This window comes from Pelodiscus sinensis, chromosome 14, assembly GCF_049634645.1.
Source record: "Pelodiscus sinensis isolate JC-2024 chromosome 14, ASM4963464v1, whole genome shotgun sequence".
Lineage (NCBI taxonomy): Eukaryota > Metazoa > Chordata > Testudines > Trionychidae > Pelodiscus > Pelodiscus sinensis.
The window spans coordinates 35747076-35766380 of record NC_134724.1 but is presented as its reverse complement, the minus strand read 5'-3'; the positions used below and the strand labels follow the sequence as shown (position 1 = coordinate 35766380).

At 45.4% G+C, this 19305-nt stretch overlaps 1 protein-coding gene across 7 annotated transcripts in view; it reads right to left on the bottom strand.

Annotated features, from left to right (window-relative positions):
- The window catches only part of LOC102457463 (sodium/nucleoside cotransporter 1-like), a 45689-nt gene that overhangs the window by 22528 nt on the left and 3856 nt on the right, over window positions 1–19305 (bottom strand). For 5 of the 7 annotated variants that reach the window (XR_012895809.1, XM_075897457.1, XM_075897456.1 and 2 more), the window contains exons 2-3: window positions 2843–2922; window positions 2687–2772 (exon numbers count right to left, since the gene is read on the bottom strand). Coding sequence is in view for 6 of the 7 variants with exons in the window: in XM_075897457.1 (XP_075753572.1) it covers window positions 2687–2772; window positions 2843–2905 (149 nt within the window). In the remaining variant the exon portion in view is untranslated. Of the gene's footprint in view, window positions 1–2686; window positions 2773–2842; window positions 2923–3674; window positions 3699–10087; window positions 10128–19305 lie in introns of those variants that run through there. The other 2 variants (XM_006128026.4, XM_075897454.1) reach the window with 2 other exon arrangements.

Here is a 19305-nt window from a genome sequence, read left to right as displayed (position 1 = left end):
CCTCATGTCCAAGGCCCTAGTAAAAGGTGTAATTACAGTCTCAGCAGGTGTAGCATGGTGAGTGAATGTGCATTTGGCTGATCGAAATCCCGCGGCTGATGTTTAGAGGCCCGTTTGGGTGCCAGTGTCATCAGTACGGTGTGCGTTGCTCTGATTTGCTGCGCTCTTCACAACCGTCATGAAGCCATTTCCCCCCTAATGGACCCATGAACCGTCACACTTAGCCAGGAAATGCACCTGCGATAGCTGGAGTTGGGTGCACACATCAACAGAACTCAGGGATGCTCTATGCTCCCACATTATGGACTTGCGTCGCCCAATGGAAGAACGTGCTTGGAGAGCAGGGGGTGCTGATTGCTCTTGTGTGGGAAGGGGTCGATTGCAGTGCACTCTGACTAATATGAATTCTTATGAAATGGAGCCGGAAGGAGAAACAGCATGATTTGATCAATGCAAAACACCAGCAACACTGAAAGCTTTAGACGTGACCAAGAGCAAAGTGCAATCAGTTAATCTACAAGACGCCTCCCATGCTATTGAGTGTCCCCAGTCCCTCCCATTCTCCTTTGCCTTCCTTCTATTTGCTGGGCACGTGGCACTAGGTTGCTGGAGGCAGGGGACACACAGAAGCTGATCACATCAGCTGCCCAGTCACTGAGTCATCCAAGCTGTTCCCGTTCCAGGAACTGCAAATCAAAAGCTTGCCCCTGTGTTGCTACCCTGTCCCCAAACCATGGAGCCAGCCTGATCCTTCTGCTCACCTCTCGGCATGGCCTTCCTCTAGTCACAAGCCCCTCTTCCTGGTACTTGACCTGCTTGTTGCCCTGCCTCAAACTTGAACCATAAGTTCTTCACAGAAATGGTTCCTCTTGGAACAATCCAGGAAGGCACATTGGCCCAGGCTTCTGCAGTGAAGGTGAGCTGTGGAGATACTGTAGGTTGTGCAGGTTGAGGGGCCTGGAATAGGACAAGACACAGAGGTTACAGTCTCCAACAGCTCGGTGCAGGAGAACAAAAATTCATTTTGGAATTTCAAAGGCAGAAAATGTTACTCTTTGAAACTGAACTGCAATATATTGACAGAAGGCTGCTTTGGCCTACAGAAGCTCCCTGGACACAGCCGAGTTAATCTATCAGCCTCCAGGCCAGGGTCAAATTTTGCAAACAAATCAACAAGGTGCTGCGTTAGCATCCATGTGGCCTAGTGCCTCTCTATGGCTGTTGTTGCAGCCTGGCAGGATGGCATGCAAACACAGGGAACTGCACAGCCATCCTTCTTCTGCCTCTGGGAAATCTCTGGGCTGATTTTAAACGCCCAGCCAGATTTGGGGCTAAAAATTTTGTGACCCTTAGATGGCAGGGACAGACATGGACTAGCCATGAAGACCACATTTGAACCCCTTGCCCTTCCTTTCGCCCCACACAGTTCAGCCTTCAGGCAGCTCATTGCAAAATGGGGTTGGTACTGAGTAGTGTTCAGAGGGCTAATACAAGGGTCTTATTTAAACAAACCAGAAGGTACTTTCCCAGGAAATGCTTGTTTTACTGCTGGCATTTCCTGGTCCCTGTTTGGCATTCCATGGGGGGAGGACAGGAACAATGCACTACTAGCAGCTACACACCACTACCCAGGGCTTATAATAGCTCTGGGCATTTGGTCGTAGAGTGCAAATCCCTCCCTTTCCTATATTAATAAACAGAAAAATAAGCCAGAAACTTACTGGACTCCAAGGCAGCTTCTCTCTTTTCCCTTCTGTTGCCAGCTCCCTGGTGGGCTGTTCTTCTGCATATGGCCCCAGACTCATCAGCAGTCACTTCAATTGCCTCATTCAGTGAGTCCCCTGGTGGCTTCTGTGGGCACCGAGGTGTCATCCTGGCTGAGCAAGTCACCATCTACCACTGGTGGATCAGCACTCGGCACAGTACCTGGCACCTGGTCAAACCCATCGCTAGAAGGGCACAATGTCAGCAAGTTGCTGGACTCGCAGCTGCAGTCCTGGTTTTCCAGTACTCATTCTGGAACTCCTTCATCTGCTCCCTGAATTAGTCTCTGGTTGGCAAATTGCCAACACTACCAACTTCTTTGCGATTTGTGGGTATTTATGGGCATTCTATGCACTCTTACTGAAATCTGTTGTTTTGCTGGCTGAGCACCAAAGATTACCCAAGATCTTGCTCTGGTTGTCTCATGCGACCATGGTGCAGCTCGCTTTCATTACCAAAACAGAGCACTCTCCTAAGGTGTGTTTTCTGGTTGGCAGTCAGAGTAAAACACAAGGGTTAACCGCAAAGCTGCTGTACTAGAACAAGGGGAGGGGGGTGCTTCCGTTTCCCTGGAGTCAAGTAACAATACTTAGAAGAGGACAAAGGAAGATGACCCACAGAATTGTGGGATGCTTTTGGCAGACTCCAAGCATCAGAGCCCAAGGACATTGCAAGGGCTCGTATCCTGAGCACCACCTTGACTCTGGTACAAACCTTCCATCTTCATGGGGCTATAGGGCCGAGGCCAAGAGATGTGTGTACAGATGGAAGAGGAGTTAAGGTCTGAGCCGGACTCTGGGCTTACCTTGCAGTGTAGACATACCCAAAGTGGCTGTGTGCTAGTCTCTGTGTTACTGTGGCATGTGTAGTGAGTTAATAGGAGCTGTCTGGGGAGCAGTGACACATGCTGGGATTACCATACCTCCAGAAGGCCGGGCGTCTAGCTCTCTCCTTTCTGTTGTTCTCAGGAGGTGGATTCTGTTCTTCCTCTGGGAATCCTTCTTCTTCCTGTAAAATACCCTGTTAGTGTTCTTAGAGAAAGTTCAAAGGCCCATGCAGAAAAATAGGAAAGATTTACCGTGGAGTCGAAAGCTTTGTTCGTCAATCCCTTCTCATTGAGTGAAATTGTGACACCCGCCATATCCAGATGTACTCCAGCTATAACACAAACTCAGGAATTAGTTGGACAGCCCCACAATAGTCCATCGTATGAAGGAATGATGCCTTGAGCACCATCTGGTTCCCGAGCTGAGAGGCAACAGCCATTGCTTTGAAACCCGGAGCAGCTTCCTTGTTTTGGACCCAAGGGAAGGAAGCTCAGAACTCACAGATTTAAGGCCAGAAAGCTAGTCTGACCACCTGGAGAGCATAGGCCAGAGAACTTCCTGAAATAAGTCCTTAGAAAAACATCCTGACTTGAGTTAAAAATTGTCAGTGATAGAACATCCACCATGACCCTTGGTAAATTGTTCTAATGGTTAATGACACTCCCTGATAAAAACGTGCACCTTATTTCCAGTCTTAAAGTGTCCAGCTTCAATTTCCAGCCATTGGCTCATGTTAGATTGTTGTCTGCTAGATTGAAGAGCTCATTAGTAAATATTTGATCCCCACAGAATTACTTATAGTAAACAAAATTACTCTAGCTAAACCAGCAAAGATATTCTGAGTCCAAAATCACAAGACAGAGAATTAACATGGCTCCTGCACCCTGAGAGACACAGGAGACTGAATCCCCGGAGGCCTTCCTGATGTTAGGACAAAGACAATTCCTTTGGGGACATCAGGGACAGAAAGAGACTCCGCCTTTGGCCTACACCTGAGGAGACACAGAACCAAGCACTCCTGTACTCTGTGTACTGGGACCTGGTTAGCCATACTAGAAAAAGACCGATTGAAGAGAAAATTACCTAGAGCAAAATCGTAGCTTATTAAGTTGGGTTTTAGCCATTAAAAAGCATATTTTCACCCGTGTTTGCTTGTAGCCTGCTTTACTTTCGCTTTCTTGTGCCTGTTATCATGTAACCTCTGTCCTTTTGTTAACTTGCTCTATTTGCCTATGGTACAACTCCACGCTGCATTTGAACTGCAGTGATTATTCACTCCCGTTATAGGGACAAGCTGTACTTTTGTCTCTTAAAAGGAGCAGCAAACCTTTGTGACTCCTCTGGGCTGGACACAGCAGGGCAGACAGTTTTGGGACTGGGGATTGTCACAAAGTTGTGGAGAGTCACTGGGCCCTGCACCCCCCTCCGCAGCCAGATGTGACTCAGTTGGCAGGGAGAACAGGTTTATTAGTTGACAGGGACACAGCATAGAACAAACTTGTCAACCCAGACACCAGAAGCAGTCAGTCCAATCCATCTTCGAGAGAGGGGGCCGAGAGCCAAGGCCCCTGGCCCCTCCCTGCACTCCAAACCAGCCAAGACCAACTCAAACAAAATACAGGACTATGTAGCACTTTAAAGACTAACAAGATGCTTTATTAGGTGATGGGCTTTCGTGGGCCAGACCCACTTCCTCAGATCAAATAGTGGAAGAAAATTGGCATGACCATATATACCAAAGGATACAATCAAAAAAATGAACACATATGAAAAGGACAAATCAAATTTCAGAACAGAGAGGGGATTGGGGGGGGGAGGTAAATGTCTGCGAGCTAATGATATTAGAGGTGATAATTGGGGAAGCTATCTTTGTAATGGGTAAGATAATTAGCGTCTTTGTTGAGACCTAGGTGTAAAGTGTCAAATTTAAGCATGAATGACAGTTCAGAGGATTCTCTTTCAAGTCTGGTGTTAAAATGTCTTTGAAGCAGGATGCAGGTAGTTAAGCCCTTGAGACAATGCCCTTTCTGGTTGAAATGGCAAGAAACTGTTTTTTCTTTGTGATCCTGTCTAATATCTGTTTTCTGTGCATTGATCCTTTGGTGAAGTGTCTGAGACATCTGTCCAATGTACATAGCAGACGGACACTGTCGGCACATGATAGCATAAATTATATTTCTGGATGAGCAGGAATATGTGTTCTTGATCTTATAACTGAATTGGTTAGGTCCAATAATGGTATCAGCAGAGTGAATATGTGGACAAAGCTGGCAACAGGGTTTGTTGCAAGGGAAAGTTCCAGGGATGGTATTAGTGTGGTATGTCCTGAGGTTGTTGGTAAGAATCATCTTGAGGTTAGGTGGTTGTCTATAGGAGACTATGTCTATAGGAGACTCACACACTCAGCAGCCCACCCCAGCCCAGCAGCCAGCCCTGCCCAGGAAATAGGTGTTACCTGGTTACACCCCCCTTCCAGACTCAGGTTACAGAAAGCATCAGCCAGGCTGCATCTAGATTGGCATGATTTTCTGGAAATGCTTTTAACGGAAAAGTTTTCCGTTAAAAGCATTTTCGGAACAGAGCGTCTAGATTTGCACGGACGCTTTTCCGCAAAAGCACTTTTTGTGGAAAAGCGTCCATGCCAATCTAGATGCACTTTTCCGCAAAAAAGCCCCGATCGCCATTTTCACGATTGGGGCTTTTTTGCGGAAAACAAATCTGAGCTGTCTACACTGGCCCTTTTGCGCAAAAGCTTTGTGCAAAAGGGACTTTTGCCTGAACGGAAGCAGAATAGTATTTCCGCAAGAAGCACTGATTTCTTACAGTAGGAAGTCAGTGCTTTTGCAGAAATTCAAGCGGCCAGTGTAGACAGCTGGCAAGTTTTTCTGGAAAAGCGGATGATTTTCTGGATAAACTAGCCAATCTAGACACAGCTCCACTGTATATGTGGGGGAGGCTGTCACACCAAAATCCCATCATCATCTAGGCATTAGTGCAGTGCCCAAGGAAACTGAGGCACACACATGGGTTTACTACAGGATAGGAGAAATCACATGCAACATAACAAAGCGAACAGAGCAAATACAATCCACACCTGTCATAGGGTGTATTGGGGTCACCCTGCAGGTAGTAACTGGGGCTGGTGGAGAGTAGAGTGGGGCTGCTGTGCTATAGACAAGCTGCTGGGATCGGAGTGCTAAAACAAGGCTGCACTGCGCACAGACATTCAGGGAGCTACACACGCGTTTGCTGGCTGTTGGCGTCTGGGATGTGAACCACAGCAGCAGAGCACCCAGAGTTACAGGGCCAACTCTACCTGCTCTGGATTAAGCCCCAAAGTATTACAGAAGATAAAGCTGGGAGCTCTTTCCCAGCTCTGGAACAGCCTGCAGGAGAGGGACAACACAGGAAGAGCCTTGAATTTCTCTCCTGTCCAGAGAAGCACTGAATTTGTCCCTTCAACATTACAATAAGCGAAGAGCTGCCAGTGAGCTCAGGGGTGCAAAGAAGGTCCATTTGATCTCTCCCTCTTCTTTGCCCAAGGGAAGCCTCTCTCCCTCCTCACTGCCCAAACATAGGAGAAGCCCCGAGCAGCCTCCTTCTTTTCAACTGCCCCAGGCCTGCCTCGCAGAGGGACAGGAGCAGACAGTCACTGTTCAGCTGCTTTCCTGAGCTCATTTCCGGGGCTCTAGCCCTGGACAAAACCAATGTTCAACTGGCTGAGAATAAAACTAAGTAACAGGTTTATCCCCCCCAAAACCCAGGAATTCAAAGCTAAGGTGATGTGTAGACAATCACAGTGGGGAAAAGCACAGCTGAGGCTCCCAAACACCCTTAACTCTGCCCTGTCATGGTGCCACGATTAGATTAAACGTGAACAGGACCCTGCCATTGGCATTGCTGGCCAAAGGCTCAATATGACCCAGGCCCACATAATGGGCTGGGGGTAGGTGCCGCTGACCCCGCACTCACACCATGCACCCACCCCAAAAGCTCAGACATCATCAGTCAGACTCAGCAATCCTAGACCTGGCTCCCGACTGTGAGATTTTATTACAAGGTTATAACATAGTCTTGGTCTGCTTTAGAATCTTGACCTCCCCCTGGCCTTCCCAACACACTGTGTGAGGAGCGGGTGCAGCACAACACCCCCTCCCCCTAATATAAATGTGATTGTTAAAGATAATAGTGTGGAAGTAACAGATTTCTGCTAGGCATTTGATTTTATACTGTGTGGTATTTTAATTAAAACAACTACCGGTAGGACAATATAAAATTAACCTGGCACACATAAAATGGATTAAAAAATGGCTAACTGGTGGTCTGAATATGTCATTTAAATGGGGAATCATCACTGAGTAGGGTTTTTTTCAGTGAGATCCTGCAGGGATCAGTTCCTGGCCCTGTGCTATTTAACATTTTTATCAATCACTCGGAAGAAAACAAAATCATCACAAATTGGGGGAATGGTAAATAATGAAGGGGACAAGCCACAGCACAGAGTGATCGAGAACACTTGGTAAACTGGGGGGCAAGCAAACACGGTGTGTTTTAATACGGCTAACTGCAAATGTCTACATCTGGGAACAAAGACTGCAGGCCACACTTACATGATGGGGCTCTGTCCTGGAAAGCAGTGACCCTGAAAAAGATGAGGTTTGTGGTAGATAGTCAGCTGTCCTTGAGCTCCCAGTAGGATGCTGTGACCAAAGGGGCTAATGTAATCCTGAGATGCATCAACAGGAGAACCATTAGTAGGAGCAGAGCAGTTATTTTCTCTCTCTACTTAGCACTAGGGTGACTATTGCTGGAATGCTCAGTCCAGTTCTGGTGTCCACAGTTGAGGAAAGATGTAGAGCAATTTGAAAGGGCTCAAAGAAGAGCTGTGAGAATGATTAAAGAGTTAGCAAGGTTTTCCCTAGAGTAACAGACTAAAAGATCCCAATCTATTTAACTGAACAAAGAGAAGGTGCACGGGTGACTTGATTCCAGGCTATAAGTACCTCCCTGGGGAAAAAATATTTACTTATGGGCTCTTTCGTTTAGAAATGAAAGAGCTAATCCCACCCAATGGCTGGATGTTGAAGACAAACCAGTTCAGACTGGAAATAAGATGCACGTTTTGAATAGGGAGGATAATTAACCCCTGGATCAACTGATCAAGGGATGTTGTTCATGCTTCATCACTGGCCATTTTTTAAAATAAAGATGGGACTTTCTCTAAAAAATCATCTCTAGGGGTTATTTTGAGGAAGTCTCCGGCTTGTGTTATTCAGGAGGTCAGACTAGATCAGTGGCAGAGATGTCAGGAAGCATGTAATACAATTAACCAATAAGTGGCTCTGCATTTAAAGGAGCTTGGGAGCAGGCACAGTCAGGCTGGGTCAGTCCCGGCTCGCACCAGGTCCTGGCAACAGGGGTAACTACCAGGACCTGGCGTGAGCTGGGAATGAGTCAGGCTGTGTTCCAGCTCCCAAAATACTTTAAATGCAGAGCCACGAAGCGAGGGGCAGAGAAGAGTGAGAGGGAAGAAGGGGAGGTTGCATGTAGCTGGTAGTGTTAACTGATCAGCATCCACTTGTTGGTTAATCGTTTAACCAGCTACACTATTACATCCCTAATCAGTGGTCCCATAGTGTTCCTCACTAGTGTGGCACAGAGGAACATTCGGGGGTGCACAGCAGGGCCAAGGGCAACCCCCACAGGAGGGAGGAGGGACCACCACACTTCCAGCCAGGTTCCACCACCAGCCCAGCTCTGCCCTCAACCCTGTTCAGTCCCACAGTCCTGTTGCGCCTCCAGGCCAGATCCTCACCAGTCCCAACTCCATTCCATCGTCCAACCCCAGTTCCCTCTCCCGCTTTGCATCCAGCCCAACTCTGCCCTCATTCCTTCCTGTCCGCAGCCCAGCTCAACTTTATCCCCAGCTGCTCCCACATCCCCAATTCCACCCCCAGGGCTGCTTTCAGCCCAAGTTCTGCTGCTGAGGAAGCTGTGTAGTAATGGAGGGGGCATGGGGAGACTCCATTGCTGGTACGGGGACACAACTGAAAATGTTTTCACACCACGGGACTAGATCACTACAGTCCCTGTGGCCTTGAAATCAATGAAATGGCAAGAGAAGGCAACCCTGCAGACTAATGCAACAGTTTTCAAACTCTTTTCTCGCAACCCAGTTGACGAAAATTGTGATGCTCACAACCCAACATAATTACATCTTTTCACTTGAGTACACGCTCTGAGGAAGCCAGGAATGAGGGGTCTGGGTTGCAGGAGTGGGCTCCGGGTTTAGAACGGCTCAGGGCTGGGGTAGGGAGTTGGTGCTAATGGTTGGGCATGGGCTTACCTCCAGCAGCTCCTGGTAAGCGGTGCAGTGGGGGCGCTAAAGCAGGCTTCCCGGAATCAGCCAGCAGTAGGTCTGGCTCCTAGATGGAGGTCCACAAGCAGCTCTGCACACTGCTCTTGCCTGCAGGCACAGACCCTCCCCAGCTCCCATTGGCTGGGAACGGGCCAATGGGAATGTGGAGCCAGTGCTTGGGGTGGGACCAGTGCATAGAGGCCTCTCCCCTTGAACCTAGGAGCCAGACCTGCTGCTGGCCACTTCCAGGATGCAACATGGTCCACAGTGCCAGGTCAGGCGGGAAGTCTGCCTCAGGACCCCCACTAGTGACCGGGTCAGCCTACAGCAAGGGGACCTAGTGCCTGACATTGTGTGACCCAGTGCTGAGTCACGACTCGCAACCCCTAGTTTGAAAACCACTGGCCTAACGGACACATGCTCATTTGCATTTCCCCCCCTCAGGTGTGGATTAGTGAATGAATGGTGGTCCTGCCCACTAGGCTGCCCAGTGCCTTGTCAGACACAAAGCGTGCAGCTCCTAAGAGGCTGCTAAGATCCCCTATCCCCACTGCATAGACCAGCATGGGAAAGGGACTGGCCCATGGTGCTAGGGGAGAAAGCCAGGAACAGAGTGCAATCTCTCAGCTCAGGTATTCTCCTTCTCCCCCAGGTCATCCAATGCCACCACATGTAGAGGATGCACCCTTGCCTGCCCCACTCCACTATGAGGCCTTCTGAGTTTGAGTGAATGAGCTTCCAAAGTGGAGGTGTCACTGAGGAATGAGACTCTAGATAATGAAGACTTGGATTCTTCCAAGTGTTGCTTGTCCCAAAAAGCCTCAGGTTCGCCATCAATTCCTTTCAAATACAACGAATGGCACAACCTCAGCCCTAAGAGTCCACTAAACTCAAACCAAGCCCTGTCCTCAGAACACCAGCCCAGAGCCTCCATGTCCTCCGTCCCCGGCCCTGGTGCTGACCTTCCCTAGTGCTCTGTCAGCCTGGCCATTTGCTCTCATCCTCACCCTGCCCTGCCCATTCCTTTCTCTCTCCCACATTTTTGTTTCTCTAGCAGAGCTGGTGCCCTGGTCAAGGATCCTCGGCCCAGGTGGCCCCACTCCCCATTGGCTGCAGCCCCTGTTAGTAACTGACTCACCGCAGACCTTCTTGTAGGGATTAAATACTGAATTCTCAGCTCCCTCGAGCTTACAGCGTCCTTCCCATTGCTTTGTGCCAGGGCTGGCAAAGGAGCAGGTTACCAATTAACAGAAAAGTCCAAGGAATTGGACTCCGTCTTCCTAGGTCATCAGGTACCACCCATGCCTGCTCCTCCTGCACACTCCTCCAGCTAAATTCCTAATGACTTGGCTAACAGTAACCACTGAAGAAACTCAAACCCAATAATCTGAGTGAGTAGCCCTGTTCCTTCCACCTTGCCCTGTGAAACACCATTGTTAGTAAATCCTCATAGGCCCCTTTCCTTTTGGTATATTAAATTCATTCATATTGTCATAATTCTCACAAAATCTTTAAGGTATCAGCCAAGAGTGTGTTACAATAAGACCAGAGAGTTGGTTTATAATCTCTGAGTGACCCAAATTCAGGAATTTAATGTGATTTGAGTTGCTGAGCTGTATGTAATTTTCCTCAGCATCCTCAGTGGGAACCCAAGTGTCCAGGGAAAAGACAAACTCAAACAACGAAAAGCATTTACAGAAATATGTAACAAACAAAACTGGGTGATTGATAAGGCAGAATTGTCATCAGGTTCTGAACGAGCATGGAGGACATCATTTTTTACAATGTCTGATCTCACATGCACCCTACAGAGGAAGACATGTTGAGTAAATGTCAAGCAAGTGTGTCATTGAAAACATAAGGCATGCACTGGAGGGAGAAACTAAGGTAAGAACAGTCACTTAGTGATAACCAGGTTCCATTAAATATGTACGCAGGAGAAACTGGAAATTCATAGCGCACGAAGCCCTAGATAATTACACAGATAATTAATTTGAAACGGCATGTTTTCTAAAATAAGAAATCTATTTAAATATTCAAGGGACTTAAAAGCAAAATGCCCCTCTATTTCATTAACACTCTTGACTTGGCTTTGAAGAACATCCTTGAAAACTGCCTTTTTATATGCTTCTTGTTTGTATGTTCTGTTCTGTGCCATATATTCTCTCACCAGCCACTACTTTGCAAAGCAATATTTTTCTGTAAGAGCGTCAGGAAGAGATTAGAGTTTACATATGGGTTGCTGTGTAAAGCTCAATTTGGAATAACAAATGGCTCATTGATGACAATATGAAGGTGTGGAAAAGCAAAGAGAATATTAAATATGTCCAAGGAGGTGATGATCACTGTTACCTCTTTTTTCATCACCTGTGCAGTTCTACAGCTGAGACGGAGCCAAAGAGAATTCCTGCTGCAAGGGTAGACTTGAATACTCAAGGCATTCAAGTGTACAATTACATTGTTTGTGGTAGCACAAAATAAGGGGTGTGAAATTTTCACCAGGATAGAAAGTTTAGGGAAAAATTTGTCATTTATTTAGTGTCAGAGTCTATTCAAAAGAACCCCAGAAATTATAAGAAATAGAAAGCCAAAACCCAAAAAGCAAGAAGTGAGTCTTTATAAAAAAGCAGGAAATGAGCTGCAAATGTTTTTTCAGGGAAATAGTGTACACATGTGAATGGATCTATGGGTGTGAGTAAACAAACAAGCTATACTTCTGGCCTCCTCTACTTTTTGTTAATTAAAAGAATGTGTGAAAAAAGAGAGGATGCAATGACCTAAACAACCCAAACAATGCCTGCAGATATCACAAAACTACTCGGCATCACCTAGCAGCCTGTTTACAGTTGCAAACGTCTGAGCAAACTCGTACTGATCTTCAGTTAGATAAGCAAAGGAGAATCACTGTGAGACAACACAATGGAAATGATTGTCAGAATCAGACCATTTTGCAAGGGCTAATTCATATGGCATAACATATTAAAGAATGAGAGCTGGCTTTTTATGAGCATTCACAAGTCAGATGATTCCCTGCAATGGAGCAATTCTGTAGTTACCTTAGAATTAATTAGTGGGTTTGATCCTTTATTTGGCAGCATTTGGAAACCTCTACCTTTTTTTCTCGCACCGAGAACAGAATTCAGAATGACTTCACTGAAGCAGTAAGTAATGAATGTCCAACTTAATTCCATTGCCAACGTTACTGAGGAAGCACAGTTCATTGCTATTTTGCTTGACAAAATCTCAGATATTCATTTAATCTGGCTTCAGAAATGTGTTAGTAGAAAGTTCCCCTAGCACTTTTTGTTCTTTGCTACACTCATGTTTTAAAACTCGTCCTCAGTTTTGCAGCAAATGGCATCTGAAAATGTTGCACTTTCTCCACATTTAGAAGGAATCCCTGTGTTTTTCTATCTTCAAAACAAGCTGAACTTCTAAACACATTCAATGCCTTCTCTTTGTACCACAAGGGGGAATTTTCATTCAAGGCTTGGAAAAACTGTTAAGCACAGCAAAGAAGCTCTGATCAAACTCTTCAAAAGTGTGGTGCAATATCCAGCAAATTGGGACGCTTAGTCTTTCTCCTCAGCTACTGGTTTTCTCATCACACTTGATGCTTTTCACTTGTGTTTCTCCCTTGCCTCTACAGCAACATATCTGAAGTGCTGTCTGATATTCTTCAGATCTCGATGTATGATATTGGATTTTCTATTCAGTGGATTGGTGAGACAGTAGAGCAAATTCCCCAAACTTGGCAAACTTTAGATTAGTTTTGGAAAGAGGTTGAAGAGCTAGGTGCACATGAACCTCAGCAAAAAAAAAGAGTAAGATAAGGCCAGGCAACATAAAGATGTCTGTTTTCTTAGGTTCCTGACAATACAGTATCAGCTCTCAAATCTCTGCAAATATGTTTCCTGAATATTTTTGACAGTTGGTTATGTTCCAAACTGTGTGCTGTGTATAACTCAGAACAGCTGTAGGAGAAGGGGCATTTGTCTGCATAGAATTATTCACATGCTGAATCTATATTCTTGAGAGTCTAACATCAAGTCATCTGGCTTAATTCTGCCTTTTCTCTATGCTCCGGCCATGGTCGAAAGGTCTTTTTCAACTGAAAAGTTCATTGAGACATTCACATACATCACCAGTGTGGCCAATGCCTGTCCAATGTGGCTTTAGCGTTGAGGAACCGCTAAAGCTATCTGCTCAGCTTATCAGATAAGTGGCAGCCACTTCCTGGGACTTAGGGTAAATGCTGATAGGACCTTGAACCCCCTCCCACACTCCAACCCTTGGCCCCAGTTTAGAGTTCCCTCCAAAGCCCGCACCCTAACCGCTCTTCCCGAGCCCAATGAAAATGAATGAGGGTGGGAGAAGTGAGTAATAGAGGGAAGGGAGATGGAGTAAGCAGGAGTGGGGCAGGACAGGGGAACCCTGAAAAAAATTAAATTAAAATGAGGGTCCTTGACTTGCTAAAGTTTGAGAACATTGACCTAGACCTTCCCTGTCAGGTGTCTGTCTAACCTGCTCTTACAAATCTCCAATGACAGAGATTCCACAAACTCCCTAGGCAGTGTATTGCAAAGCTTAAAAACCCTGAAAGGGAGTTTTTCCTAATGTCCAACCTAAACCACCCACACCGCAATTTAAGCCTATTCCTTCTTGTACCATCATAAGGTGAATCATTTCTTCCCTCCTTGTAACAACCTATTAGGTACTTGAAAGCTGTTATGTCCACTCTGGCTGCATCTAGACTGGCAAGTTTTTCCGCAAAAACAGCTGCTTTTGCGGAAAAACTTGCCAGCTGTCTACACTGGCCACTTTGAATTTGTGCAAGAACACTGACTATCTAATGTAAGATTGTCAGTGTTCTTCTGCAAATACAATGACTCTCCCATTCTGGGAAAAAGCCCTCTTGCGCAAATGCTTTTGCGCAAGAGGGCCAGTGTAGACAATTGAGAACCGTTTTGCGCAAAAAAGCCCCAATGGCGAAAATGGCGATCGGGGCTTTCTTGCGCAAAACTGCGTCTAGATTGGCACGGATGCTTTTCCGCAAAAAGTGCTCTTGCGCAAAAGTGTCCGTGCCAATCTAGACACTCTTTTCCACAAATGCTTTCAACGGAAAAACTTTTCCGTTAAAAGCATTTGTGGAAAATCATGCAAGTCTAGACGCAGCCAGAGTTTTCTCTTTTCCAGATTAAATAAATCCAGTTCTTTCAATTTTCCCTCATAGACCATGTTTTCTAGACTTTAATCATTGTACTGCTCTTCTTTGAACATTTTCCAGTTTGTCCACATCTTTACAGAAATGTGGCACCCAGAACTGGACACAATACTCTAGTTGAGGCCTAATCAGTGCGGAGTGGAAGAATTATTTTTGTGTCTTGCTCACAGCATTCCTGCTAATACATCCCAGAACGATGTTTGCTTGTTTGCAACAGTGTCACACTATTCTCACAGTTAGGGTATGTCTAGACTACATGGCTCCGTCGACAGAGTCATGTAGATGAGTTTACTAGACATAGGAAAATGAAGTGGTGATTTAAATAATCGCTGCTTCATTTACATCAAAATGGCCACCATGCTCTGCCGATCAGCTGTTTGGCGGCACAGCGTGGACGGGCCACGGTCGACAATGGAAGCCTTTATCAAATGCTCCAGTAAACCTCATTTCACAAAGCATACCGGAGCGGTCGACAAAGGCTTCCGTTGTTGACCGCGGCACGTCCAGATTGCCCCGCTGTGCCGCCAAACAGCTGATTGGCACAGTGCAGTGGCCATTTTTATGTAAATGAAGTGGCGATTATTTAAATAGCCGCTTCATTTTCCTATGTCTAGTAAACTCATCTACATGGCTCCGTCGACGGAGCCATGTAGTCTAGACATACCCTTAGTGTCTATTTGCAGGAATCTGATGAGAAACTTAGGCAGCAGTGGCATGCTACACAACAAGGGGATGCGTGCTGGTTCACAAATATTATTGCAACAGAACTAAGCTGATAGTGAGAGCCTGCAGTGCTGCACATACACCAGTTCAAGGGCACGTGCTCATGAAACATCAAGTCCATGCAGCGTGGCACTGATATGAAGCACCTTGCACTGTGGGTGGGCCTGGCTTTCTAGCTATAATGAGATCTTTGAGGTGCATCATGAAGGAATTTTCTTGTAAACTTCTGAGAGAGAGAGAGAGAGAGAGTGTGTGCGAGCTCTTAGAGAATGTGTGTGTTTGTTTGTGTGTGTCAGTGACAGTATTAGCCTGCTTTCAAAAGCAACAGATTTAACGTTTAATCCCTGGCACATTTACTAGGAAAAAAGAAACTGATCTGCTAAAGTTCCTCGGAATTGTTTTGCATAGTGTCAAGCTGCGCTTTCAGAGAGAGTCAAGAGACCTTGAAGTGTAAAGATATCATATGATTATATTGGCTAACAGTTTCCTTGTCAATATGAAACCTGGTTCCAAAAGCTAGTTCTACAGTATTTTTACAACAATCATTTAAAATGATTAAATGTTTGTGTCAGTTCCTGCCAGGCTTTATGAAATATAAATATGCATGACTCAATGATGCTTTAAGCAAAATGCATCGTATAACAAACCAATTTTAAAGTTATGATTTTCTATTTTGTACATGTATCATTCTTGTATGTGAAATTAGAAATACAAAGTGTGGATCTGTTTATAATTCTAAATGTGCTAATAAGGATGATAACTGATATGGGGAAGAGAAGGCACTTAATGGCATAGGAAATAAGGTAACACTTTGTGAGTGGCTTTGTTTTCCCTGTCACCCTGGATTGTAGTTTAGGACATGTGGCTAGGCCACCTGATGCTGGAACCCATTTTGGATCTGGTACTTTTCCATTCCAGGTGAAAAATTTTTAATTGAGCACAAAGAATTCCTGCCTTGGGCAAAATGGATATGAAGGGGGGAATAAAACAATAAAAGTGGCCAGATGCCAGGAGACCCCACTTATCACCCAAGATGCCTGCTGGAAGCATCTAAGACTGAACAAAGGGAAGGATTGGGCCCAAGCTGGGAGCCTACTTAGCTTCTGAAAGAGATTATTAGAACTGTTAGGGTAAAAAAATGCATGAGACAGGTTTTTTAGGCTATGTCTACACTACAGTGCTATTTTGGGATACCAGAGGTATCCCAAAATAGCTATTCCGCATCTTTTGAGCATGCCCATTATTTCAAAATATAACCAGCTCACTATTCCGATGTCCCTGTAAACCTCATTCCACGAGTAAGGGATGTTTCGGAATACCAATTTATTTCAAAATAAGTTCTGTGTAGACAGTGCCAAATTTCAAAATAAGCTATTTTGAAATTCACTCGAAATAAGCTATGCAATTTGCGTAGCTCAAATTACATAGCTTACATCGAGTTATGGGTGCAGTATAGATGCACTCTTGTGTATTAGGGTTATCTGGTCTGTTTTGTTTATTTTAATTTAGTAACTTACTTTGATCTGTCTATTCTCACATGCAATCACTTAAATCCAACTTTTTATACTTAATAAAACATATTTGTTTATCATCAAGTCCAGTGTAAAGAACTGTTATGTTGGGGGAGAGGAGCAATCACTGTGCATCTCTCTGTCTGGTGGTGTAAGGCAGCGGTGCACAATCAGTGGTCTGTCTTCCTGGGGGTCGCAGCGCCGGGCCAGCCGCCATTTTGTTTTACCGGCCTAGCACTCACACGGCGGGGGAGCAGACCTGCACTCTAAATTAAAGGGGACGCAACAAAATGTTCCCAGCACTTTTTTGGGTTTTTTTTTGCTGCACAACAAAAATTTTCCCATCCCTGGGTGTTGCAAATTAAAAAAGGATGAGCACCACTGGTGTAAGGTAAAGGGATCTTTGTAGACGTTACTGGCTCCTTCTGAAGTCTATTCCCTCAAGGCTTTGACTGTAAGCTTGGCTGGTATGCTATATGAGGGTCTCTATGTCTCCCTGGGCTGACCTGCTTGCACAGCATCCAGAGACACAGCACACTCTCAGAGTGACAGACACTCCCTTATATGCATTTTGGTTGGTAGGAAAATTTACTGTCACTAGACACTACAGTTCCTGCCTTTTCCTTCATTTTGGTGCCAAACTCAAAAAAGGGGCCAAAAGCCCAACAGAGAAGGGGCCCCCAAGAGGAAGAACAGGTTATTCTTCTGCCAGTCCAAGATGGCGATCACATTCAAAATGGCAGCTATATATAATGAACCTCTTCCCCTCCCATATAGGAGCAGTATGGGGGAACAGGCAACCAGAGGATCCAGCTGCACAGAGAGCCAGGATCTGTTTTTGACTCTACTGCAGTCCAGACAGTCCTACCTGAACAAGCATAGTTCAGAGGAAAAAATCTCTGGTAAGTGTACATACATTTTCAGTTACAGGGATGCCGCCTTCCCCTCCCCCGCCAAAAAAACCCTGCAGACACTCTTTTGAGCTTTTGCTAAGTTACTCATGCTAGAAGAGGTAATGGTTCAGATGAGAATCTTTAGGTAGGGTAACTAAATGCTTTTTATTCCTCCCCTTGAGTTAGGCAGGGGCCCAAGTGAAGCTGTTGGTTTACGCACGTAGGGCTATCCCTTGAATCCTCCTGAGATCTTGGTGAAAAATTCATGGAGATTCTCTGCACTCTTCTTCTGCTGGTTTCTAGGGACAGCTGCCTTATTTCTTTTTTTTCCCATGCCACTTGGTGATAATTTTAGCAGGCACCATGGCAGCACACAACCGCTCAGTGCATAGTCGTGGTTTACTTGAGGATGCCAGCAGCCGAGCGCTCTATGCCTGTTACCTTCAGGAGTGATATATTGGCTAAAATCACCCTGCCTGCAGGATACGATGCCAGTGTTCAGTGCATTCACCGTGAACTACTAGATTCATGTGTCCCAGCAATTCCTGCCTCATTTTTCCACTCAATGGCAGGGCATACACACTATGGGTGGTGCTGTGATGCGTGCATGCACAACGCATCCTAAGCAGAAGTGAGAACGTAGTGCTGCTTACAATTTTTATGGACCAAGGGGAGTGAGGCTGGCTTCCCAGGTTTTACTTTTTGTAGTGAATACATGCCAATGGTATATGTGTTGAATCTGCAGCTGCTGCCTTTGTGGCCTTCCAGGTCTCCCCTTTCACAGCCACAGAACACTTGAGCTAGATAAGGAGGAGAAAGAAGATGACTTGCACTGACATGATCCAGAAGATGCTCCAAATTGACACTTGCATTGGATCAGGAGCACAGAGTCTGGAGAATGAACACTGCTGGCCACCTGGAGAAAGAAAGAGTGGAGAGGAAAGAGGCCCTGAAGTCCCAGCTGGAAAAGAAGAGGAAGGTATACCAGGACATAGTAGGGTTCTCAGGGAGCAAATACAGATGCTGCAGACTCTGGTGGATGTGCAGATGTATAGAATCATACATTAGAGTTGGAAGACACTTCAGGAGATCATCTAGTCCCCAACTATGGGATACCTGCCTCTGCAGCCCATTTGAGACGTTCCTGTATCCCCAACTTTCCACATGGCACAGGGGTCACCGCACTATCCCTACCACTCCAGCCATTAAAGACAATCACAGCTTCCTAAGCTCTGACCTGTGAAAGCCACAGTTCATGTATGTGTAACTGAAATGAACGTGAATATTCTTTCCCCTTTGGAAGACTAGGAATCCAAGAGTTATGCTACAAAATGATTTCTTTATGCCTACCTCAGATATTTGAACATTTCAGTCTTTCAGTACTGAAATTTAACTTCTAATTGTGATTCTATTAAGACATCAAGCGCTTTCTGGTTTTGTCAGTCTGTATTTCCACGCTATTTTATTTGTGCTTTGAAAAAGGGTTCGTAATAAATTTGCCATTGTGTTGCTTTTGATGTTTCCACCAGACTCACCTTTGCTTATTATGTATAAGGAAATGATAAATGAGAGGTAATTGGGGTAAAACGTGAAAATAACCAGTCCATCTCCCTCTTGACAGACCTGTTTCTGACAAAAATGGCAATGAAATTCTGGAGCAATAAACAAAATATAAAAAAGCTGCAGAGGGATGAGGGGAAAATAAGAAACTGAAAGATCATGAATGTGTGAAGGCTCTCCTACTATAGTTTAAATGAGTAATTTGCAGAAAATTGTGGACAACTGAAAATTTAGCATTAAAATAAAAAACCTGATCTAACTAACTCTTGCGGGAAACGCTGGAGCTAGTTACATCATAGCTAATACTCAGCTGGGAAGCATTTGCAGTTGCAAAGCAGAGTCCAGAGGATGCAAGACAAGCAGGATGTAGAGTAGAGGGGAAAAATTATTTTTACAACTCAATGTCACAGAAAAGCCATTAGGTGGCAGCAGAGTGTGATGAATG